This window comes from Ictidomys tridecemlineatus, chromosome 5 (genome assembly GCF_052094955.1).
Source record: "Ictidomys tridecemlineatus isolate mIctTri1 chromosome 5, mIctTri1.hap1, whole genome shotgun sequence".
Lineage (NCBI taxonomy): Eukaryota > Metazoa > Chordata > Mammalia > Rodentia > Sciuridae > Ictidomys > Ictidomys tridecemlineatus.
Window position 1 is genome coordinate 45554394 of NC_135481.1, and position 26092 is coordinate 45580485.

The 26092-nt window shown below is 40.0% G+C and overlaps 1 protein-coding gene across 8 annotated transcripts in view; it reads left to right on the forward strand.

Moving 5' to 3' along the window:
- The window catches only part of Ryr3 (ryanodine receptor 3), a 556303-nt gene that overhangs the window by 196847 nt on the left and 333364 nt on the right, over positions 1-26092 (forward strand). For all 8 annotated transcript variants that reach the window (XR_013438866.1, XM_078049887.1, XM_040274327.2 and 5 more), the window contains exons 4-9: positions 10442-10516; positions 12735-12813; positions 18370-18482; positions 19380-19479; positions 22147-22240; positions 25150-25224. Coding sequence is in view for 7 of the 8 variants with exons in the window: in XM_078049887.1 (XP_077906013.1) it covers positions 10442-10516; positions 12735-12813; positions 18370-18482; positions 19380-19479; positions 22147-22240; positions 25150-25224 (536 nt within the window). In the remaining variant the exon portion in view is untranslated. The remainder of the gene's footprint in view (positions 1-10441; positions 10517-12734; positions 12814-18369; positions 18483-19379; positions 19480-22146; positions 22241-25149; positions 25225-26092) is intronic.

The following is a 26092-nucleotide window of genomic DNA, read 5'->3' on the forward strand; positions in this document are numbered from 1 at the left end:
TTGGGAAGGCGGCTCAGCATTCTGTTTTGCACTTTTCTTGTTTTTCTTTCATTTTTAAAGTTCCTCTAGTGATCCTGGTCCAGGGACAGGTACAGACTATCAGAAAGACCTGTTTTTCCTCTCCACCCACAGATCCACATGTACACAGAGCCCTTGAGCATCAGCTTCTCTACCCCAGACCATTGCATACACTTCAAGGGCACATCAAGCTGTTCTGCCTAGGAATATAAACTTGGCCTTGGGCTTTCTATGTGAATGTAGAGAGAACAGAATGAATCCATGTACATGCAACATAATCATAGTTGGGACGAGGACAACAGAGATAGAAAGATGAAGAAAATGGAGAGAGAGTGATACAGAACATCAGGAGGGAGGGGAAAAATCTGTAGATTTAAGGAATGCAGAAGAGAGGGAAATAGACTATATTCAATTTCACCTTCTACTTTATAGCACAGGTAGACATGTTTGCACACAGTAAGACTTAGCAGGGATTATATGATTAAAAACTTACTCTCTTTTAACTTTAAATCCCCAGGATGAACAGTGATTTTTTTTTTTAACGGAGAGTAGAGTTAGTGTTTATTTTGTCATATCAAAGTGATCTGACTTTTCAAATGTTACTCTTTGTAAAAAATATTCATGTACATTACATTTAGTAAAAAGTAATGAGGCCAAGTCGTTGGTCTTGACCCTCTGTGGCCGTTGGTTCATCAGAGATCTGATGAATGCTAAGGAGAATGGGTGCTTCATATAAAAACCAGAAAAGCGAAAAAAAATTTTGCTTACGGAGTCCTCTTCTGTAAAGAATGCACTTGAAAATGTCCAACTCTAGAAATCCATCTGTTAGCTATGGGAGAGGAAAAAAAAATCAGAGGAAAAGAATTGCCTTACTTTTTTCCAAAGTATACTTGTCATCGGTCTAAATGTCATTAGCACCAGGACAAATCTCTCCTGTTGATTTTTAAAAGGCATCATAATAAGAAATGTGTGCCAAAGCTGCTGCTTTGTCTAACTTTCCTGTGGTACCTATGCCCAAGGGAAATCACAGGTGCATTCTAGATGACCCCAGGCCCAATTTAGAGGCATCTCAAGTCACTGTTGGCCCTCAGTGGAAAGTGCTCATCCACCTCCTTCACATAAAGTATCTGCAAAATCCCGGGTCTAATAGGGACTTCAGAGTCATTTAATTTGTTCCACAACTATAGTAAAATGGGACAGAGGATGGGAGAATGGCTGCACAAGTCTACATACATTTTCATGGGTCAAAAACTATAGTGTGTGTGTGTGTGTGTGTGTGTGTGTGTGTGTGTGTGTACATGCAGAAGATTGAACCCAAAGTCTCATGAATGCTAAACAAATGCTGTACCGCTGAGCTACTCTAAGCCCAAAACTCTTTATTTTTGAAAACTTGAAAGGCAGGAGATCCCTGTTGTCTTCAGCCCTGCAATCATAATTTAAGTGTGCAGCGCCCAGGGGCTCTTCCTTCTCGTGACTTCAAGTGCCTTAAGAAAGTATCAACTCTGTGTCCTTTTTTCTGAACTTCAGTAAAATTCTCTTACTCTCTGGTCCCCAGCTCACCTGAGCCCTCTCAGATTTGACTTATGCAAGGGGCCAGACCTTTCTTTGCAAAATGAAAAACAAGTAGGTATTTTCCTAGAAGAGACTACCTCATTGCCATGTGGGTTTTTGCCGCAAATGATACTCATGACCCAGAATTCACAGTTTCTTAAATTAGTCTCTGGCCTTTCCACTTGTTGTCCTGAAATACTTCCGTGTAGCTGTAAAATTAATGACATGAACAAAAAGGAGATTGTATAGCCTTCTCATCCAAGAGAACTCATTGTAGCACTTCCAAGAGGGAGGGATGGCTAGATTGAATAAATTATAAACCACAGGAATGATAAGTTTGGCATTCGGGGAGGGGGGTTGTCTGGTCTTGCTTATGTTTTCCCTTTTTATTAGCAGTGTGCATACTTAAAAATTGAAAGAAACGGGAGAATAGGCCCTCTGTGCATGGCTTTTACGGTATTTTTTCCTTGCATGCTGTGATGTGAGGGATATGGTAGGTGTAGGAGGTGGGGCTCCCTGCAGTCAGGGACTGCTGAAGGTCCTTCTGCCATCAAATGTTGTCACCCTTTCTTGAAGGGTGAGGGGTGGCCTGTTGGGCCTCTTAGCCACTGACATTTGGGCCTACCTTTTGAGGAAACCAACAGCTGACTTGCCAGGTAAGACTGCATGACCACTGGATTTGGGACACTGGGGCTGTCAGATGCCAGCCCTTCCTCTTTTTTTCTGAACTCCAGTAAAATTCTCTTATGATTTTGGTTTTTCACAGTATCCCAGAAGGCCTGCAGAATATGCAGGGACTGTGACAGCCCTGCCTGAAGGGCCTGGGCTGCCTTGCTTGAGTGCCCCACGTTCACTTGAAGGCTTTCGTAAGACGGGGGAAGTCTTTGGGGGGTTCCTTTATGCAGGTTTCTATAACCGGTGCCTCAGGCACCTTCCGACTGTTGATTTTAGGCTCATATTACCCCGATGTTACCAGTAGAAAATCAAGGTGTCAAAACAACAATACTTCCTACTTTTGCAGCGTTTTTATCCATGGGGAGCCTCAGGCAGTCAGAGGCATCTCTGCCCAGCTCAGGAAAAGCAGGCTTTGGCAGCTGCCTAGTTGAGGAGTGGAATGTCTGATCCAAATAAAAAGGGAGTGGTGTTGAAGAAGTAAGTTAAGTGTCTTGCATTGGACTCTTTGGGGTTTCACACCAAATTACAGGGAGTCAGGGTGGCTGTGATGGACCTATTGAAATCCTGTTATTTTATTTGCTGGCTCTGCCCTCTAATTATGAACCTATCTGTGCCTGTGCCCCTCCTATCCTTAAATTAGGGTTTCTGAGTTCCACTGTACTACAATGAGGTCCCTTTTTTAACTTTCATTGAGGAGGAAATATCTTCTTTGTCACCAGGTAGTTATAATCCAAGACCTGTTTGAAACATGTCCATCAGTACTTCTGGTATCTGAGTGAGACAGTTATTGTACAGCCTTATCTGTCCACCCCTCATAAAAAGTAAAGTTGCTTGAGTGGGGTCGTGGAAGTTTGGCCAGAAAGGGGTGGTCCTCCAGCCTGTAATAGGTACAAGCATCCACTGGCTGGGTGAGGAAGTCTTGAGAAACATAGAACGGTGGACAACCAAGTTCTGAGTCACAAGTATTGGGATCCAAAATGAGGAGTCCACAGCAATCAGACTCCAAGTGGGTTTGAAACACAAGTATGAATCCCTATGGTGAGAGATTTTATTTCCTATGGAGTCTGGAGATGACCCTCATGGAGCTAAAAGAGGGACTGGAGGTGTCTTGAATAAAGGCTGACTCTCTGGGGTTTCCCTGTCATATCAAGGTAAGACTAGATTCTAAGAGTCAGTTTCTAAAAGCACTCATGCTAAAAATGCATCTTGGTCTGCCATTGAGGTGGGCCATATATTTTACTAAGGATCCTAGCAAATTAACTGCACACGTGAGCAACTGAAAATTTAATGAATAGACAAAAATCCTTCTATAGCTCCATTTTTTTTAACCCCATGCAGTATGTTCACCCCCTCCCCCCACGGTACATTTTTTATTGAAATTATGATACAGTACTGATGTTAAAGAAAAATTTAGAGAAGGATAAAGCCCAATAGTTCTGCAACCAACCAAGTAGCTATTTCATTTTTATAGGTTTCCTTATCATCTTTGTGTATATACATGGAATAATTGAAGGTATTTTGTATTCTGCTTTTCTCAATGACATGTCATAAGCATTTTTCCATTTCCACATAGCCTCTGTAATTGCAGCCTTTAATGGTTGCAGAATAGAACATCCTAAAGAAGCCCCATAATTTACTAGACAGTATTCTCTTTTGGATTTTAGGTTCTTTTCAGGTTTTTGTTTTGTTGCACTCATTATAATGCTCTTATTGCAACTGTGTGCATATATTCCTGCTTCTCTTGAGTTATTCCCAGAAGTAGAATGACTCCAGCAGAGGTTATAGACTCCTTTATGGCTCTTTTTATATATTGCTATATTGCCTTGCAGAAGAGATGTACTCGGTGCCACCTTGCACAGGACCATATCAGCTAAACTGCAACTGCAACAGCATTTTCCCTCCATTTGTGCAAATTTCATAGATGTGAAATGATATATCCAAGTTCCTTTAATTGTCAGTCCTTTCATTATGGAAAGAGATTAAATTTTTTCCATATGTTTTAATTTTATTCTGATATGAATCATTCATATCTTTGCCTTCTGGTTTATTTGAGCCTTGGTGTCTTCCTACATTTCAATGAGATATTAACTCTTTGTCATAGCGATAGTCTTTCTGGAGCCTATTAAATGTTGGCATTTCCATTGTTCTGAAGTTCAGTAATTTAGGCACAATCATATTTCTTTTATTTCCTGTGAATGCACTTGTTATTTTAAAGCATGGATAAGTATTAGGTCTGTACAGAATATAGACTATTCTATTACAGGCTAGTTGTTCTGGAATTCAATATTAAAATGAAATATTTAATTTTCTTATCCACGCAGAATCTATGTTCTTATGTTTCCTGTAGCTCTTGCTGAATGCTTTTCTGATTTGCTATCCACACATCAGAGACATGTGCTTAATAATCCTAGCTTCCCATTGTTGTACTGAAAATCTGGTTTATCAAATGCTACATTTTCATATGGTCAGATCTGTTTATCAGCTGAATCCATACCAGAGTGAATTAATTTTGCTTCATGTCACTTCTTAAAACTCAGTTCTTCTTAGAATAAAAATTTATTACTGTTTATATTTCCAGATTAGTTCTAATCACAGTTGAAATCCAAAATACCCTATTTGAATTTTATTTAAAACTACAGTAAAGCTATAGTGAAGTTTTAGAGAATAAGCATTTACAAATATTCATATCCTCTTTCAATAACAAAATATACCTTTTCATTTCATTGAATCAAATTTTATACAATAATGATTTTGATTTCCTTTTAAAGACTCCTCTCACCTAAGTAAATACCTAAAATTCTGTTTTCTAGTAATAGAAATCATGAGTAGAATCTTTCATTATTTCATTATTAGTTGTCATTTGTACGAAAAGACACGGAAACCTGGGCAATCTAAAGGGCTGCCATCAAGTTCCATTTATGTTATGTGACCTTGTAGAAGGACTTCTTTCTTTGATGGCCAAAGAGTGGAACAGAAGTAGGATGAGAAAAGAGAATTATAGGACATGCATGCACATCCAGAAAATTACATCATAGCCTTCCTGTAAGACCTCCAAGAAACACAGCCCTTGAAGCTTGGTGGGTTATATTATATATAGCAAGGAACCTTCCTGGAGCCCTGGAATGTTTCTTAGAGCCTGGGACTCCCAAATGGAATTTAGTTTCTAGATCATAAAATGATACAGCTTAGCGATCTAACAAGTCTTGAAGCATTTATGTGTGGCTGGATAGAAGTTGAGTTACCCCCTCCTCAGTTGTTATATCTGGTTGACCTCACTGGGAGGCAGTGTCCTCTGGAAACTACAAAAAGAAATGTCAGTGTTAGAAATTAATCTTGAAATTACAGGTGAAATGGTTGAATTAATGACCCAATGGAACATTTTTCCTCTGTGCATGGCATCAGGGACTTTTACCAGTTTTTTTCTTGACCAACCCCTATCCTGTGAAGTTGTATCGAATGTTCTCCTTTTTCTTGTAATGATAGATAAGATCACTCATAGCAGGGACAGCATCACCATCCCAGGAAAGTTTATATCTTGAGGTCTGGATCGCCTCACATGAATGGATGCATATAATCTCCCGTGTATCTTTCTTAAAATATTATTCCATAGCTGGCCTTCAATAGTGAAAAGTTACTAGAATTTGTAGTTAGCCCCAAGTTCAAATCCAAACTTCCTGCTTATAAGCCAACCATGGGAAGTTTCTTAAATTGTCCATAACTTTTTCTTTCCTATCTGCAAAATGGAGACAAAAGAGCCACATCTTCCAATTATTTATTCATTCATTTAGGGAATATTTAATGTGTGTCTCCTATGTACCAGCCACTAATAAAAAAGCTATGTCCTCTGCTCTATCAATGTCATGAAGCTGATATTCTAGGGAAAGAGAAGGTACATAGATATCAAAAATAACATGAATTAACGTCAGCTACTAATAATGTTATGAGAAATAATAAAACAGAAAATCATGATAGAGTAACTTTTTTTTTTTTTTTACAAAGAGTGATCAGAGAAGTCTTCTCTAATGAGATAGCTGAGCATGGAAATGAATAAAGGATGGAAACTAGTTATGATATTGAGAGAAGAGCATCCTAGGCAGAGGGAAACATGTATGCAGAGGCCCTCTGGAAGGAGCAGGTTTGTCTACAATACAGAGGAAGGCCAGTATGTTTGGAGCAGAAGGAGTTATGGGGAGCATGACACTTGTAGGTGAGGTCAGAGAAGTGTAAAGGAACCAGATCATGGAGGGTAACATTCAGCAAATTACAGCCAGCCAGCCAAATCCAGCTTACAGTCTGTTTACATACACTCTCCAGGTTAAGAATGGCTTTAAATTTCTAGAAGTGAGAGAGAACTATATTACAGTGATTGTATGTGGCCCACAGAGTCTAAAGTACTTGCTGCCTGGCCTCTTAAAGAACTTGCCAACTCCTCATGCAGGGTCTTGGGGAGAACATTATTACTTCTAAATGGCATTGGAAGCCACGAGGGGGTTTTGAGCAAGAAAGTAATGTGAAGTGATTGACAGGTTTAAAAGAGTGACTCTGGCTTCCCTGTTAGCTTGCATCATACCCAGAGGAAAGGCAGAGCAGGGAGCACAGTGGGAGGCCACTATGATTGTTCAGGTGAGACCTGAGATGACTACACTGGTCGCATCTGGGTACCAGCTGGTTAGACACAGAGCATATTGAAGAATGGCATTAAAAGTTGCTTTGGATTTAGTGTGGAATGTGAGTGCAAAGAGGAAGTAAAGGCAGACCTCAAAATTTTAGGTATATTCACCCCTCCTAATGTTGCCATGGAAATCAAAGGAGAAAATGATCCTTTCTACTCTGAGCTTGACTCCTCCATTAATCCACTATTTTTCAGTCTGTGTTCCTTTGATCATGACACCATCCTTTCAAAAACCTACCTGTGTCCCTTAGCCATTGAACAGAGATAGCCTTCCCCACACTGCTGGACCAGTTGGTCTTAGCACTGCATAACCTCACCACCTACAACAGCTGTCTCCAGCTGCTTCCATTCACCAACCCCAGCGCTAACCAGTGAATGATCTTAGACTTCCATATGTGAATCATAGCTTCCACTCCCAGGCCCTCACTTGGTGAGTTCCTTTCTTCCCATCAGTTCATACCAGCAGTCTGTGGTGGTCTACCCTCCCAATGAAGCTCTTCCTGAGGGTACCCTTTTTACCTTCTGAGGCTGTTCTAGCCATATGATTTATCTTTCTTAATGGGCACACTGTTTATATTTGTACTACAGTTTTTTTTCCACCATTCTTATCTCTAATCCTACCAAACTACAGAAAAGGAGACACGGTAGCATATGATTTGGTGCCCTTGCTTTGTTGAGTCCCAATTCTGCACTTGGAACCTGTATGACTTTGAGCAAGCTACTTTATTTCTTTAAGCCACAGTTTGTATAGATATAAAGTGGAGATGATTACCATAGTCATTTTATAGCATTAATTAAGAAGATAAAATGAGGTGATTCGTGGATACCACTTAAAGCTTAAAACTCCTTAAGTCCCAGCTCTTTCAGCTTCTCTCACTCCATGAAGGAACCGAGGAAGTGGCTTCTGTCCTGTTCTTCCTGTGCTATGTACATTCATTTTACACACAGTGGGCAAACGAACATAAAGAGCAGAGCCAGAAAAGCCCATGTTAATATAGCCCCCTGACGCATCAGCTTGATATATAAGGCAAGCTACTTACCCCCTTTTAGCATCATATTCCTGACATGCAAAGTAGGGGAGATCACTCCCACCTTGATGAGCTGTGGAGGTCTGTAAAGCACCTGATGTGCATTGCATGTTCTATGATAGCAATAGCATGCTGTTGATCAAAGGCTCTGTAGGGAAAATTCCCTGGCTCTTATAGCACTGAAGAATGATTATTCCATTAAAGGCATTGGTTCTCAAAATGTCCCTGGAACGGGGACATCAGTGTCATCCAGACCTTGTTAGAAATGGAAATTATCAGGCCCCATTTCTGTTTGCGGGACCAAACACTGTGGAGTGGGGTCCAGATGATTCTGAGGACCACATAACCCAGGGTTAATAACAGGAAATGTAATTTAGTTGGTTCGGTTTAAGACATAGGTCTGGTCTGGGAGTATGCGCCCACAGTATAAGCCTTCAGGAGCCTAAAAGGATCTAAGGACCAGCATCTAAGGACCATTGTCTTAGAGGAGGTAGGACCTGACATCTGAAGGCTCTAGGGTTCTGCACAGTGACTCCTCATTCAATCCCGAGGGTGGGGAGCATTTGAGTTCCTCTGCTTGTCTGGTGGCACTATAAGGAGGGTCCTGAGAGCTCAGAGCAGTTTCCAGTAGTACCAGAGAAAGAGAGGAACTCAATTTCTTCAGAGCTGCTTTTTGGGGTCAACAACTCTTGACTTCTCATGATTATAGAGCTAATAGGAACACAAAAGAATCAGAGGAGCATGTAACTCAGGGTTAATAACAGGAAATGTAATTTTAGTTGGTTCGGTTTAAGACATAGGTCTGGTGTGGGAGTATGCCCCACAATATAAGCCTTCAGGAGCCTATAAGGATACATCAGTTAACTTGTAAGAATATAAGTGTGTGGGGACAATTTTGCTTAGACTGACAAGATGTGAAAATTATTTAGTATGTCTAATTTTAATGTAAGGTGTTGACACATTTGTAAATACAGAAACTGAAGTTACTGCAAATGATTTCAAGAAACTCGGAAATATTGTGAAGAGCATTGAAATTCCTACAAAGTATTAAAGTCTGAAGAACATTTTAAATATCTCCATTGCTGTGGGGGGAAAAAAAAAAGCACAGCCGCTTTTATATTTAGTTATCAGCTTTTTGGGAACATGATACCGCGTTTATCTTTTTTCTCCTCTTTAGGCTCATTGTATGACATGAAAAACCATCTCTTTGACAGAGTGATTCTGCTAATCCACGTAGAGTTGAAATAGAATTACTCAAGGACTTAGCCAGACGTCGACCATGTCTCCCTGCTGTCTGATTCCCCTCCTCCACAATGCTCATTTTTGTGACTGGAGGGAACCCTCCAGACAAGCACAGCATCTCCAACAGCCAGGCTTCTAGGCTGCAGAACTAAATAAAGGGGCTACATAAAAGATGGCCTTGGCCTATAAAAAGACAGTGTTGATGGGTTTTGTCTCAGGCTTTGGATTCTCTGTGCAAGTTTGAGGAGGGCAGAGCCTTCCTAAAAGGGTTGTCTGATCAAAAACTTTGGCTTGGGTCAGGTTGGCCAGAGAGGTAAGAGATGAGAAGTGTAATGCCAAAATAGTCTAGATTTTCCTGCAGATTTCAGCTTTCCATGCTGCCTAGTTAGCTGTAATTAAAATAAATTATAGTTTTGTCTCATATACTATTCAGTTCAGGATAACTACGTGTGAGTCAGATTAAAAGAGAAAGTAAGAAACAGACACCAATGGCTTTTTCTTTTTCTCTCACCTCTCTTCACTCTTTGGGAGCCACTGAGCACATGTCTACAGTGGAGCTGCCTGGTGATGCAGGGAAGGCACTCAGACGCATCAACCAGAGTGTCCATTTCTGCTTAACTAGTTCCTTTTAAAGTCCTGGATTTCAGAGCCATCCCTCGTTGGTGAGATCTGTTTAAAAGGACCCATTTAAGTGAATGGGTAGAAGGCACAGGTGCCTGGAAGGGAAAAAAGACTGCAAGACGCATAATGTGTGTGCGTGAGCTCCTGCCAGCCAGCCACTCTCCTGTCACTAGGCTGTAGTCACATCACATTTGTTTCTCTCTCTCACTCTGAAGGCTTCTGAGAAGTTTCTAAGAAAGGTAAGTAGCACCTCTCTCATTCCTGTGCTTCTCTGGTAGAACAGCTCTGGTTATCTGCTGATCCTGGGCCGGGGCCATTTCTGAGAAGAGGTGTGGTCCCTGTGCTCTTTCCCAAGGATGTTGCATGGCTGTGGTCACGAGCCTTTCTCACCCATTAGCCTGACACATGCTTCTGGAATGAACTCCTTGGGATCCCTTGTAATAAGTCTTTTTCTTGGTGTGTGTGTATCTATCTATCTCTCTCTCTCTCTCTCTCTCTCTCTCTCTCTCTCTCTCTCTCTCTCTCTCTCTCTCTCTCTCCCTCCCTCTCTCTCTCCCCCAAAATGTTTGTGTTGCTTTGCTTTCAGAGAAGCCACATCTGGTCCATGCTGATATTTTCCTCCTCATTCCCACAGGCAGCACAAGGGGGTGGCCACAGGACCCTGCTCTATGGTCATGCAATTCTCCTGAGGCACTCTTTCAGTGGAATGGTAAGCTTATCTGTTTGTTGGCTTTCACCGCTCAAGGAGGAGGAAAAAGATGAAGGGAAGAAACCAATCACTCCAAATTAACATTAGGAACAAGTTGAAATATAAACAACTATAGTACATTATTGTCTTCCTCAATTTTTGATTATGTTTTGTGTTTTCTTAATATCTGATACATACCGGCTCCATCAGGAAGTCAGCCATGTGTTATTGTTGTTTTCTTCACTGAGCCCAATCCAACCAAGTACACTGCCTGGTCACAGAGAGAAATAATTTTTGAATTAATGACTGATCAAATGAACATGTAGTAACTAAGTTCTTGAGTATACGAGGATAACCAGCCTAGAAGAAAAACCAGTTGAATGGATTTTTATGACATTTTCCCTCTTATACTCAGCTAAAAGAAATGGGATGATGTTCATGGCCTTCAATCCTGGAAGAAATTGGAGGTATTATGTTAATCCAGAGGAAGAAGGAAGATAAGGGAAAAGGCAGTCCATCACAGAGAGCTGGTCAGGATATAACTAATCAGGGATTTAGAACCCAAATACCCAGAATGGAGATAACTCGGTGTTACTTGGGAAAAAAACTTGCAAATGTTTAATAAATATGACTTTTGAAGTATAGCTATTACAGACCTCTTGCAGGAATGGTTAAGAATATTATGATCTCAATCAGGTATAATATGGGCCAATTCCAATAACATTTACTCTCAGTTCCTGAGTGTATTATGCTCACTTGCTAGCAAGATAAGGGAGATTTGTCTTCTTTCTCTAGCCCTAGTGAAAAGCTGACACATTAATTCAAGACTTTATTTCACACATTTCCACCTGCAGCATGATGTAAAGCTCAACTCAAAGCTTGAACTATGCAGTTGTCACAGGATCAGCAATTGCCTCTTAAATAATTTATTTATTGCTGCATTCTTTTTTTTTTCTGGGCACTGATAAGAAGTTGACCTGAACATCCATTTGTCCTTCATGGCAAAGCTGAAACAAAAAAAAATGGCCATTGTAGCTGGAGACCTTTTAATAGTAGGGAAATTTACCCTGCTGTCTCTAGCATTGAAAGGTGATTGCTCTTTTAGAATCTATTCTTATTCATAGGGTTAAATAAAAACCTAACACCTCTCTTTTTCCTACCTAAATAGGTTTAGCAAACTTCAAACTACACATTTATCATGGCTTCAAAAACTCAGGCTAACACGCTGGTAGGGAAAGGAAGACTTATACTATTTATCATTAAGTTTACTCCTTTAAAAAAAAATTCCACTCAGTTAATACAGGCTCTGCACTGGTAGTTCCTTTGAAGATTAGTTCTGGGAATAAAGCTTGTGAAATATGACTCTGTACATTGCAATGATTTTCCACCTTTTTGTAGCAAACTAGAAGTATAGCACAGGAAGCACGTCCCTAGTGAGCATCTACCTCCTGCACCATTTCCAAGGTGTGCTGCTGTGCCACCATGAGGAAGGCAGGAAGTGGCCATGGCTTCCTTTCCTTTAATAAGCTACTTTAAAAATCATCTTTCAACTTTTATCTGTACAGGTTTATAATCAGAAAAAAAAGTGTAAATGTAGTTTTGAGAAATTTTTAAACTCATAGAAAATTTGACAAACTGAAAAATAAAAGAAGGGAATCATACGTGGTTCCCACTCCCCAACCCCCACTATCTAAACACAACTTCCATTAACCTGATGTAATTTCCTTTTAGTCTAGTTGTAAACATTTAAATTTTGCACACATTAACTATATAAACGTATAATTTTGTATATGACTTTGTAGCTCAGGGTATTGTAAACAAAGTTCCATGCATTTACACATTCTTGATAAATACTGTTAACAACATAATATTCTATAAACTAAAAGTACCACAGTTTATCTAACTTTCCATTATTCTTGATCATTTATGTTCCATTTATGTTGTTCCCAACTTAAAATTTCCAGCATTTCATTGAACTAAAACATATTTAATATTTCAAATTTATTTCTATAACATATAGTTATGTATGTTAAATCAAGAGAGCATCAAATAACAGCCTCTTTGAGGCTTTAAATTTATTATAGAAGTATTTCCCAAAAGCATTGTACCATTTAACCTTCCAATAGGCAAGATGGATGAGCCCATTTCTCAGGAGCTCACTGTTGAGGCTAGCTAATGATGGGGTACCAAGACCCTATAGAAGAGTCTGAATTCAGTAGCATCTGCTCTTGTTTTGCAGTATCTAACTTGTTTGACGACATCAAGATCCCAGACAGATAAGCTTGCCTTTGATGTAGGTCTACAGGAGCAAGCCACAGGTAAGTCACCATCCCTGAGCTCCTGCCCTGTGGGGTTTTGTACTAAAAGCTTTCACTTACTCACTTGGGATTCCAAACCAATCAGGTCAAGAAACAGGTCTGGAAAAATTTTAGAAAATGAAACACTAAAGAAAGAATATGTGAGGGGCTGGGGTTATAGCTCAGGGGTAGAATGCTTGTCTCACACAGGTGAGTCACTGGACTTGATCCTTAGCACCATATAAAAATAAAGAATGTGTGAAGTGTATGGAAACATAGAAACTAGGTGTGAAGAAGAAAATAAGGCTTTAACCACAAGTTCTTTGAGTCTCAGAGAAAAACTAGTCTTTAGGGTTTGATACTTAAAGTAAGAACTATCATTCCTGATAAGAACCAATGTAACTGAATAACTGCTAAGAAAAAAAATAAAGGCAGCGTAATAACAGCTTACATAATAAAGGATAGTGTCCAGGTTAAAGGGGCAGGCCCCTTTTATTCTGCAGTGACCAAGCCATTTCTAAAGCAGTTTTCCAGCTGTTAGTCAGCCAATTCTGCCGTTCCAGTGTGTTCCCTTTAGTATCTTTTACTTCATATTTTTCTTTAAATTTACTTTCACACTTAAAATTTTATAGACCAAAATTTTATTATTCCTTTAAGTAGAAAACCAGTGTTGCTCACCATAAAAGTAAATACAGTGAAAAGAAAAACATGGTAAATAATTGAGATGTTGACAAATATTAGAAAAGTGTTAGTTTTCACTAGTTCTACATTGATTTTTTTTTCAGATAGAACTAGTTTAAAAGAGAATAGAGTAGTAAAAAGAAAATTATCATATGATTCAATTCAATTCCATTTGTTTTTTAATAATGGTATATATCGTAAATTGGGGGATTCTCTGGCTTTTTTTTTTTTCCTGAAGCAATCAAAAATATTGGTAGTCAAAATGTAGCTTCTAAGTAAGGTGGTGACCAGGATGATACTGCAGAAGAATAGCTGACCTAGGGGTATTATATGCTGTCTATGGCTGGGAATATTCATAGACAATCTCACCATCTGTCAAGGTCAGTATGGAATTCCTGCTCCATTTAGAGGTTAGGTTATTGCTCACCAGGATTCTCAGTTGCAAACAGAAACTGATTCAGGTTAACTCGAACCAAATAAGAATTTATTCAGATAAATAGAATATTTGGTAGAACGATCACTAAAGCTGGAACTCCCGACTTGGAAATTGGGATGCCAGAAAAGGACAGGACAGGAAAGAACCAGAGCAGAGGGCAAACTGTAAGTACTTCTAGTTTGAATACAGTCTTGAATATCATGACATTTTCCCAAAATAGGAAGGGGCTTCCCATGTTGGGTAGCCAAAGAAGGACAAAAGTCTGTGTTACTGTAACATTGGGCCAGCTTATAAAGGATACACATTGTTTCAGTTCATAGGTTGTCAAAAAAAAACCCTAATATCTAAACCATCTTTAGCTGTTGTTTCTGTGTATTGCACAGTAGGGTCCTAAGAGTGCCCAAGGAGAGCACCTTTCTCCCTATCCCCTCTTCTGCTTTTTGAACAAAGCAGAAGACTAGGCTGCCTCTGCCCATTATGAGTTTTTTTTCCCCCTGAAAATAAGATTATATTTGAATTTTTATTTGGTGTTTCTTTATTTTCACCTAAAGTGTTTTTCTTAAAATATAATTTCCTCTAAGGTGTTGTCAACTGTTGCTGAAAATTGCCAAATGAGTGAAGTGCCTCTTTCTGAATACGAGTTGGCCTCTCTCTATAAACTCACTGTCAATCTTGGAGCTTATAATTGGAAAAGTCATATATGGTCATTCTATTTATATCAGTAAAATGACTTTATACTTTATGAAAGTTGGGAAGCAATTGAAAAATAACACTGTCATGTGATCAGGGATTCTGTTTTAACTACTAAAGCCTTCAATAAAAATGAAGGAAAAAAATAATAGCAGAGAATATTACTCTTTTGGGTACTTTTTTCTAAGTTCCTGAAAGCAGACTTGGTGGGAATTGTGACAGACTAGGCAAACACGTGATCAAGATTATGTCAAGATCAAGTCAGCTGATGAGATGTGGCAAGAGACGGGGGTTCTTAGCTGGGTCTTCATGAAAATTTTAGGCCTAAAGTAGTTTACTTTTATTTCACGTGGCTCTCCACAACCCATTTCATATTCTCTTTAAATAAGGGTGGCCTGGTATTTGCGAAGGAGAAAGAGAAGCACATGCAGCCATGATAGGGATCTCCTCATCATAGGAGGAGACTCATGTGCAATCCAATAGGGTGGGATCCTGGTTCCTGACTGGATGATCCTATGAATGCACTTTGGGCAGAGAAAAATCTTCAGAGTTGTGAACAAGTAAACTGCTTATCGGTTGAGGGGAATCTCCAGGAAAATGTGAGAGGAGAAAGTTTGGGGGATTCGGACAGAGGTTTGAACAATTTGGAAGCTCTTTTCCCCCTACACACTGGGTAATAAATTCTAAACAGAACTGATGATAAATTTACCCTTGATTTTACTTAATTCTTCCTGTTTTATTATTGTTGTTTTATTCTTTTAAGGATTTAGTCATAACTTTAGAATCTAGACTTGGAAATAAATCTGTTTTTTAAAAAAAAATCGCACACACTTAAAGTGCTGGTATGTATTTTAGGGCCAGTGATGGGCTCATCCTCTTGATTCAAGGAACAGCTGTCTCCCTGAGTTCCAGAGCACTCTTCCCTTCCCAAGCATGCCTGATCGGAGCTCACCTCATGCTTGAGGCTCTCCCATGGTCCACAGAGTACATAAAGGATACACATCATTTTCCCATTCAAATATCCCATGAGTTTAAACTTAAAGTAATACCTATGCATAGTTTAAAGAGAAATTGAAGCTTATCATAAACATCAGTCTCCTACCCTCCTGAGCTCCCTGCTCTGAACTCTTCATATCTGGGGTACCCACTTTCAGGTCCTTCAGTATTATTTCCCATTTTTGATGGATGGGTACACACTGCTATTTTATTATTCCTTTTAGATTCGGTGTTATCTATTGATGTTCTGATAAAAATTAACTCATATTCATTCTACTCTTCTCTATCGTCTCTCTCCACACTCCCAATGTATTTACATCTATTTTTATGTAATGAACAAATCCACGTTAACCCTTTACATTGTCCTATCTGTCACTTTTATTTGAAATAAGCCACGTGATAGGCTAAGATCATGTTTATTTTATTTTGCTAATTTTTGATTGACCAGTAGTCAGTTGCCTATTGGTCAAGTTTTGGTTACCCAGTCATTTTTTAAATTTCCAAATGTTCCCACAGAACTGAAACTCTCCCCTCATTAAACTCAATTATATTATCCCTCTGTCAGTTTCATCTTCTTAGAAGTATCCACCAGCATTCAGAGCCTTCCCTTTGCCTCTTTCCATGTTTCCTGAATCTTGTGGGTTTTTTCTTTCTTGGTTGACCAGTTCACCTTGGTGAAGCATGCTGCCCAGTAGCTTTTATAGCAGAGGTCCATTGGGGAGATAATTGTTGTCCGAACATTTCTTAATTATAACTTCATAAGCACTTCATGGTTTAGTTTAATTTTGTGCATTGGAGAAAAAATTTCTCCTCATCTTCCTGAAGACTTTCTTCTAGCTTAAGGTCTGGCTGTTGAGAAATCTACATTCTGATTCCTGATGCTTAGTATGTAACTATTTTTTTTTTCTTTTCCCAATGCTTACTAAGATCTTTTCACCCTGGTGTTAGTAATTCCACAGTGTGTCTTGTTCCTGTTTCACAGGAATGGACCTTGGTGTAGGTCTCTATTCTTCATTACATGAGGCACTTCATAGGTCCTTTCAATTTGTTTGGAAATGATTATCTTTCAGCAATGGAAAAATTTTAATAATAATATTTCTTTGTTACTTTCCTCTGTTCTTGCTTTCTGAAATTCCTCTAGATGGATTTTCTAATTCTCTTTTTGCTCCTATTTCTAATCTTTTTTCTTTCTGGAAGAATTTTTCCACTTTATCTTGTAATCCTTTTTTTTTTTTCTCCTATTTTCTGTTTTTCAGGATCGAAGGGTATTTTATTTTTCTCTAAAGGGGTTCTTCAGAGAAAAGCAGAACTTTCCTCTTACCTCTCTGATATTATTAATTGTAAGATTTTATAAAGTTCTTTTTTTCTTTATTTCCTCCAGCCTTGCCCCCTTTCTGCTTTGTTCCTGTCATTTTGTATTGGGGACTTGGCTCAGGTTTCTGGTGATCAGTGATCTTCCCTCCTGTTCAGATAAAGACAGCAGAAGTTGTCTGGAAGCCAACTGTGGCTTGACATCTTCTGAGCCGCGCTCTTGTAGTGTGGCAAGACCTGGGCCTTTTGTGGGAGACCCTCGGCCCACAGTATTTTTTATCTTAAATAGTCCCTAAAAATTAATCTTCAACTCTGGGCAGCAGAGCTGGCGTGGTTCTGCTTTGCAGTGGGCACTCTGGAAGCTGAGAGGTAGAAGCAGAAGAGAAGAGGTGGGCTTTTACTAATCCAGTGTAAAGTTTCAATTACTCCATCCTCAGCAGGACTCCGCTTCCTCCTCTGATGTGCCTGGTATTTCCAAGGCCAGATCCTTGGTAGTTTGCCGTTTGATTGACTAGAATTCTCTTGTAGCAAGGAGGGGGAAAAGTCAACTGTGCAGGACAGGGAAGGGACCTGGGGACTGGATGTCCTTTGAAGCTTTCAGCCAGCCCTCCCTTTTTCAACCCAACTTCCTTCGCAAGTAAATTTTATCTCCAATCCCAGAGAATTTTTCTGAAGAATATAGGCTATATATTTATTCATTGGTAGTTTCTTCTCTATTTATTACTCAAAGGCTTGGGTGTTTGATTTCTCTTGGATAAAAACATCTATCTGCTTTTCTTTTTCTAACAATTTCTCTTCCTTGCTCTGACCTTGTTATCTGTTGTCTTAGTCCTTATAGGTTTAAGCCTTTATGAAATCCCTTTTCTGCTGGGCATGGTGGAACATGCCTGTAATCCCAGCATCTTGGGGAGGCTGAGACAGGAAGATCTCAAATTCAAACCTCAGATACTTAGCAAGGCCCTAAGCAACTTATTGAGGCCCTGTCTTAAAAGACTTTTTAAAAGGCTGGGGCTATGGCTCAGTAGCTCTTAAGCACCCCTGGGTTCAATCCCTGGTACCAAAAAAAAAAAAAAAACCCAAAAAACTTTTCTAATGTTTTAATAGTATTTCATAAAAGGTGGGGGGCAAAGATAAAAGTGTCTAAGTGTGAAGTATACCAGTGAAATAAATTCTTGGATTTAAAAGAGAAAGCATTTTTCTATATGCTTTGAAAGCACTCTAATTTCTATGACGACTGATCTCCAATACTCTTTGCCACACCCTGTCATTCTGGACATGAAAGATAGGTGTAATCAAGGGAATATGTGAGGCCAGCTGGGATGGTTACAGGTTAATGGAAATTTAAGTCTGAGGTAGGGGAAGAGAGAGTTTAAGGGTTGTCATCAGGAGGAAGGAGAGTGAGGGACAGAATGAGAGACCCTGCCCTCCAGAAAGCAACAACTAACTCAGGAGCCTTCATGTAGGAGAAGCCTGTTGGTGGACCATACATCCTGCTTCCAAACAAAGGTCAGAGGGAGAGAAGGTTCGAATTGGCGATGACCTAATCCTCGTCAGTGTGTCCTCTGAAAGATACCTCGTAAGTACCTCGTTCAACAGCTGCTTTTCAATTCTGGAATTTTTCCCTTTAGGAGTAGAGAGCCAAGGAAAATTGAGCCTCAGCATGTTGAGCAGGATAAGATGCCTCTTCACATTACACTTGGGAAATGGAAACTTCTCTCCCATACCAGGTGCTCGTGGGGCCTGGAACTCAGCTGTTAGTTACCCTTTGAGTTTCTAGTGTTATGTCCAGCAAACTCTGCCAACATGTCCCAGGCATTATTCACACATGAGTTAATGTGACATGAGTTTACGTGACTATGATTTTACCACATGGTTTAGCTTTTGCCCAGTAGAGAACAAATCAAAAAGAATGTCATACAGGAAAATAGCATTCATTGAAGAAAGAATGAAAATTTAAAATGTGTTAGAGCCTGGGGTGCTGCAGAAGTGGAAGATGCAGGTGAGATCTCGCAGCTGGGGATGAGAACCAGGCAGACATCACTGACACCAGCCCCCTTGTGGAGGATGGGGATGCCTAAAGAGAAGTTTTAAGCTTCTCAACAGTTTTTCATAGTCAACCCTATCAGATTTCGCTTTGCCTTGTCCACATGCCGGAGTTCTTTTTCCCATCTGTGAGTTTCCTTATCCTACAGAGAATAGACATTTTGTGACTTCACGTTGAATCAGGGATCCAGCTGAGGGGATGAAGTCAACTGGTCTGCCACCTCTGAGGCTGAATACTTCCTCTTCTCCAAAGAAAGTATCCCACTTTGAAGCTGCTTCTAGATTGGGTGGAGAAATCTCCTACAGGCTATGTGGAAAAAAACAGATAACAGATAGGCTGTTTAATTTAATCCTTGAAATTGTAGGTGAGCTGCTCTGACAGGACTAGACTGGTGATTTAAAGAGTATTTCATTTCTGTTTCTGCTGCAGCATCTCTCGATATCAAATGGTAACATACAAGTGGATGCCTCCTTCATGCAAACACTCTGGAATGTACATCCTACGTGCTCAGGAAGTAGCATTGAAGAAGGTGTGCTTTTTTGTGTGTGTATGCAGTCAGCTCTGAGCCTGCCAATCTCTCTTGTGTGCATATATTGACATTTTTCATTTCCCAGCTCCCACCAGAATGTCTTCGTATACAGGTAGCATGGTTTTAGTTCACATAAATTTATTTATCTGATGTCTGTATGGATTTTTTTCTTTCCTTCTGATTACATGAGCATCCTGAATTTATTTTTCAATCCACCATTAGCTTAGCACTGTATGCATTCAGACTTGAATCACCACACCTTCATTTTTATATATGGTTATGAGTTACAGGTAGACAGACCTCAGCAACTTCTATTTTAGAAGTGATCTTTTGCCAAGAAGGTGATACTTTACAAATTCCTCTGCAGTAAAACTGTTTTTGGTTATTTGCTTTAACTTATGGAAGACCATTTAAAAATCAGTGAAAATTTCTCAGGATGTTATTTTTTTCCTTGGAAATAACATCATCTCACTTTACTCTCGTATCATACTTTCCTGAGCCAGGCAGTCAATGTACCTTGCAGGTTATGTAATAAACATACTGGCCTTGGCTCACTTGTAGTTAATACCACAGCTGAGCAGAATAATAAAATGTGAATGACCTGTGGGTTATTGCATTTCATTCTGGCACTTTACAGCAAGATCAGAATTTTTAAAAATAGGTATATCACAGACTTTAACCCTATTTTTCTTCCTTAACCTACTAAGTTTCAAAGTGGGAGTGCCCGTCAGTGCTGTGCTTGAAAATAGAAAAATAAGAGTTGTCAAGGTGATACCCCAGTTTTAGATGGCATCATAGCTAAGCTGCATAACTGGGAAATGACAAGTTCTTAACTCTTTGGAAACATGTGGAAAACAGTGAAAAGGCAGGGTGCATTCAGCCCCCTTCCTGGATGCTGGGGTTAACCCATCAACTTAAGTCTATTCTCAAACCTTCCTCTTCCAGTCAGGAGAAACCCCAGGTTTCAATCTTCCCCTGCAAAGTTTTGACTCAATCCTATGTTAAGTTTTTCATTATCAATATAGGAATAAAATTTTCTCAGTCTCAACAGAGGGCTTATAGAGATTAATGAAGTAGCATTTGCAAATCATGTCAAAAAGGTCCTCATAGAAGTGTTGAGTGCCTTTGTGGTGGGTGGGGTAATCTGGGTAGCTCATCACTTGTACCATTCAGCTCTGCAGAAAATGCCCTTGGAGCATCTGCTACTGAGAAATGCCCTTCATCCCTCAGGAGCGTTAGCAATCCTCCTCATTATGCGTCTTTCCTGACGGTGGCACCATGTTTTAGTTAGGAAAACCTAAACCAGCACTTGCAGTTTTCTCTGGTGAATAGGGCTGATTGAAGGAGCCCACAAACTGTTAATGATGAACTCCTAAGAGGGAGTGGCCTCACCCTCAGGAGATGAGGGAGAGTTTAATCAAGAATTTGATCCCCGAGAGAGCTAATTTTCTAAATAAAATTAAGAATTCCCTTATGAATTATTTTTAATGCAAAAACATATAGCTGGAAATATTAGTACAACAAGATATAGGAATATTGGAAAAAGACTTCTGTATATTTTTTTTTTAGAGTTCAAAGAAATCCTTGCCTAGAGTAAAACAAAAAACAAAAAACCCTGAGCTAACAAGTATTACACTGTCACTGTACCAGATGCACTGATAACACCCTTTTCCCCCCCTCTGGCATGATTTCTCATTACTATTACTGTAATCTAGCACCCAAAATAGTTCATGACAGCCCCCCTAAGTGATCTAATTATATGACTTAAAATTCTGAATCAGACATTGAGCATATTAAGCACATGTGTCTCCTGAGAACAGAGTAGCCTGGAGAATTGGGTGGTAGGGGGTGTTGTATTTTTAATTCAGAGGAATAACAAACCCTTCTTTTTTTCTTTTTTGTGCAAAGCAAGCTCAGACTGGGGACTCACTCCTGCTTATATGTTCTTTGAATTAAGGCTCAGAATTTATTTGAAGACTACTAGGTGATCATGTCCTTGAAGTTCATTGTTTCCTTTTAGTATCTGAGCTCCATAATTATTGTGATTCTTTTATTCTGAAAACTTAGTCCTTCTTGATAGCACCATCCACATTTGTCCACCACAGATGCTAGAGAGTACTTCTGCTTCCACCTTTGTGCTTTAGGAGTGCCATCCAGATTTGATCTACATTTGTTAAACATATTTCTCAAGACAGCTCTTTACAGCAGTTTGCTGTCCCCCTTCGCAGCACCTTTCTTTCTTTCCAAGGACTGTGATTTGGATTTTACCACAAAGCTTAGACATTGAGATTGTACGAATTTATCTGGGAATTTGGTTTTGTATGTATTTACATAATAAGTAACTAGAAAATCCTTATCCTCCTCATATTAGCAACTTCGATTTTCATTTGCTTTTCAGTGATATCAATTGACACACTATTTTCACCTCTCCTTTTGATGTTGAACTTGCTCATTTCTGAAGCTCTCTATTTAACTTTCAGTGTTAGAGTTGTTTTGACTTTCTTGTTATTTCTGCCTGAGGCCTGAATTCGTGGAATTTATAATTTCGCAAATGCATCTCTTGGTGTGTTCTGTAACTGGCACAGACCTGCATGATTTTACCCTTTTAACCATAGTGTTCTCTTTAAACTTCCCATTAGTTCATGGTAGAATGTGATCATTTTTCAGGTTACCTACTTGGTGGACACGTGGTACGTCTTTTCCATGGTCATGACGAGTGTCTGACGATACCATCTACAGACCAGAATGATTCCCAGCACAGGTAAGCTAATAGCTGCCTCTTCCTCCTACCTGCTGCCAGCCCCAGATGACACAAACTAAAGAGTTTGCATTTGTGTTTGGCTGCAGATAAATTCTGCAGGTGTTGCTCAATTGGCAAGCCTTCCTATAGCCATGAGTTCCAGTTTGCAAAATAGGAGTGGCAGGATAGTAGCATTTGCTCACAGGAAGAGCTATCTGCACACTCTTATTAGGCAAGCAATTCTATAATGCTTCCCAAGCCCTTTTTCTTCAGGTGCTCCCAAGTCTAAGGAGTTTCCGGTTACATTGACTAGAGACTAAAGCACCCATTTTGGAGATGGAAATTGGGATAATCATCCTAGTAAATCTGTGTGCTTACACAAATTATTCACTGGGTTCCTCAAAAGCAAATCATCTCTATTCTTCCCTTTCCATGTGCTAAGTAATTAAGGTGGAGCTAGTTGATTTAGTTTTGCTTATTCCCAACTAGCATCAGAGAAACCCAAGTCAATGTCCAATAGGAACTAGATTCAGCAGGAGGTGGTGCAAGGGCAAGGGCGGTGGCTAGAGGATGCCACTGAACTGATGTTCTCTTTGGTCCTCCAGTTGAACCTTGACAGATGTGTATCCAAAAAATCCAAACCTATATAATACAAGATACTAGTTCAAGTCTTAATACTAAACTGATATATTTTTTTTAAATCAAACTTCTGATCCACATTAGACTGAATTTGGGATAACAGTGAGTGTGATCTGGTGGTAATGCTTTCTTTTCCATTTGTGTAATGCCTATGGGAAACTTAACCACATTTCTTTTCCTTCATTGGAGACATGGGCCCACAAATCTTCACGTTGGAGATTGTGTAGGTCAGGTTCCTGCCAAAGATTCCACACTGACTGATTTCAGATGGAAGCCTAGAAGCCAGAGCTTTTGGCTGTCCTTCAGGGCTCATTCCTTATTTGTACTAAAGGAGGCCAGAAATGCTATACTTGGACGTAATATCTGTGCCTCTTAGAAGCTATCCATTGGCAATATGAATCCCTTATACCTCTGAATCTCTTCTACTTGCTGTGTCCTCTGAATAGCATTTCATGAGAACCAAATGTGACCTAGAACAGTGTTTAGAGCACAGATCTATATCAAAAGTCATGATTAATTCACTCCCCGCCTCACCAACACTGGTCCAGTTGTTGACAGTTATTTCTGAGTAGGGAAGTTCCATTGACCTGATTTCCCTTAGAATTAAGAATCTCCCACCCAGAGCAATGTCAGGCAAGCCTATTCAGTTGCAGGATTTTTTTCCCTTTTGTGTTAGGTAGTGAGACTATACAATAGCTCATTTGCTGTCTGCTACATCAAGTTTTGCAGGGAGCTAAATAACTATAAAGTTTTGTGATTGAGCTTTACTGTTATCTATATCTAAGATGGAATACACTAGAACTTCACTAGTTCTTCTTCCCATTCCTGTCTTACTTTTGAGGATAGAAATTTAGAAAAAGTGAGGTACTCACCATGAGCTCCCAACACCCTGCCCCACCCCATAGAACCATAGCCTGGGTAGAAACTAGGCTGCTTGGAGAGGTTGTCATTTGGTGAGCATCCCTACTACAAAGGAAAGGCAGGGCAGGTATTTGAAAGGAGGGGTGAGGAGATTGAGTTAGAGAGCAGCCTCCAAAATGGGCTTAAGGAAGCAACATGCATTCTATGACTGAGATAAGAGAGGAGGTGGCCTACCTTTGGCTTAGGACTCCATGGACTCTAATTTTTTTTTTTTTATAAAAAGAACCACCAATTAAAAATAAGAGGGCTTATCCCTTTTCTTTGTAAGGAAACAGGGGTTGTGATTGAAGCAAGTAAGCAGATATTGGGTATGCTGAAGTTTTGTATGAGTTGACGGGTCAATCAAAGTGGAATACTTTGGTTTTATTTGATGTCCGGGTGACATAAGTGGCCTTTTCCTTATCTTCTTTTGTCAGGAAATTCCTCAGATCTGGCCAGATGGTCAGAAACACTGAAATCTGGGAGAGAATAAGGGAACAGGAAATGGGGAACATGCTGAAATTCCAGTAGCCATGAAGGCATGCTGTGGTGCTGGCTCTCCAGAGGAAATCATTTTTATTCCCTCTTAAACTCTGGGAGCAGTCAGGCTCAATAGACAGAGACTCCCAGAATGGAAACCCAAGATCAACAATATCACATTCTGAGCTCTGATCCCCAGCTCTGCCTCTGGCTTGTCAAACACCGTGGGATAAGTCATTTAACCTATTGAAGCTAAGGCTGAGCTGTCAGCCAAGCTTTCAAAAGCACCTCAGCTCACCACCCACTTCACTCCTCTCCTTGGAATGGTTTTAGAGAACAGGAACAAGTTGTTTCAACCTCAGTAACGTTGTGAGATCAAACAGATCAAGCTGCCAGAATATCCCAAGTAGGAAGAATGGATTTTGAAGAATCCTTCAGATGTCAGGAGTTAGGGGGTTCTCTAGGGCCAGCCCCTGTGCTGTCTCACCTGTGACCTAGGGTCAGCCACTTTCCCTCCCCCTGAGGGATCCTTCCAGTTTTCACTGTGTTTTAAAAGTACAAATCCATTTATAAAAGACACAAAGCTACATCATGGAGCTCAGCCCTAAATACTTGGAGCATTCTGAGTTAGTGTCATGGTATATGACTGGGATAATTTGATCCTATTGCAGAAATGGAGATGTTCTTGTCCCCTTTTTTTACTTTACCCTAGTGATCCATGAACTGGTGAGAAGTTCCCTCCCCTTAAGCAGTTTTTAATCCCTCCTAGGAGACTGGGAAGTGTGCTTGCCTCCTTTTAAATCTTGCTTTGCATTTTGCTGACTGTGGGAAAGCCTAGACAGCAGCAGTTCTGAGCAGCCTCTGCAGGGAGCTGTTCCTCGCCTGGTGCTGATCTCCAACTCTGCTCACAGGAGAGTATTCTATGAAGCCGGGGGAGCTGGGACCAGAGCCAGGTCTCTGTGGAGAGTGGAACCCCTTCGGATAAGGTAACGGAGGCCTGCTTTTCCAGTGTTGTCCTTTCTCGCAAATATTTCATTTGCCCCATGTCACCTGACAAACTCTCAGAAGTCCTTGGTACACAATTGAGCTCTGAAATTTCCCTGACTTTGTTTTTAAGGAACAATGCACTCACAAGATTTCTAAGACCACCGTTTTGTCAGAGAGATAGCTCAGCTGCTCTTATGGTAGCCAAGTAATGAAAGGCAAGTTCAGACATTGGTTGCTGAAAGCCATCAAAGTTCTTCCATTTGTTTTCTGGAACCCAGATAGTCTTCTCTTTCCTCCCAGATTTATGGACTTCAGCAGAAAGTTAGATTTAAATGAAAAAGAGACAGATAGCCTCATGGTATGGGGTAAGAGAAACTTCACTGGAAATGTAGCTATGAAGAAAATTACTTAACCAGAACTTTTCAGAGATGGTAATGTGCCCCAGTGAAAAGGGCAGGAAGCTGACTTTCCAGCCTTGACCTTGAGTAACTGCTTGCTAAAACTATAGTAACATGTCCACTAAACTCTAGACTGCTGAAGACCAATCCAGTTGAGAGCAGGGACTTTCTTTTGCTGAGCAGGTAAGAATTTGGGCTAGAATGAAATTGCTGGGAATGAGAGAAACCATCTGGTTTCCCTTCTCTGCCTTTTTCTATAGCACTCAGTTCAGCATCTCCCTGAGTACATGTTCAGAGTAAAAGTCTTTCTCATGAGGCATGTATACCCCCACAGAGGTCGTCAAGATAATCCACTGGAGATAAGAAGAAAATATCAGAACATGCACACATACTCATTCAAACTCTTACTGAGAAACCGGTTGGAGACTGCTGATTTAAGGATACTTGGTATAATTGACAAACGGCACAT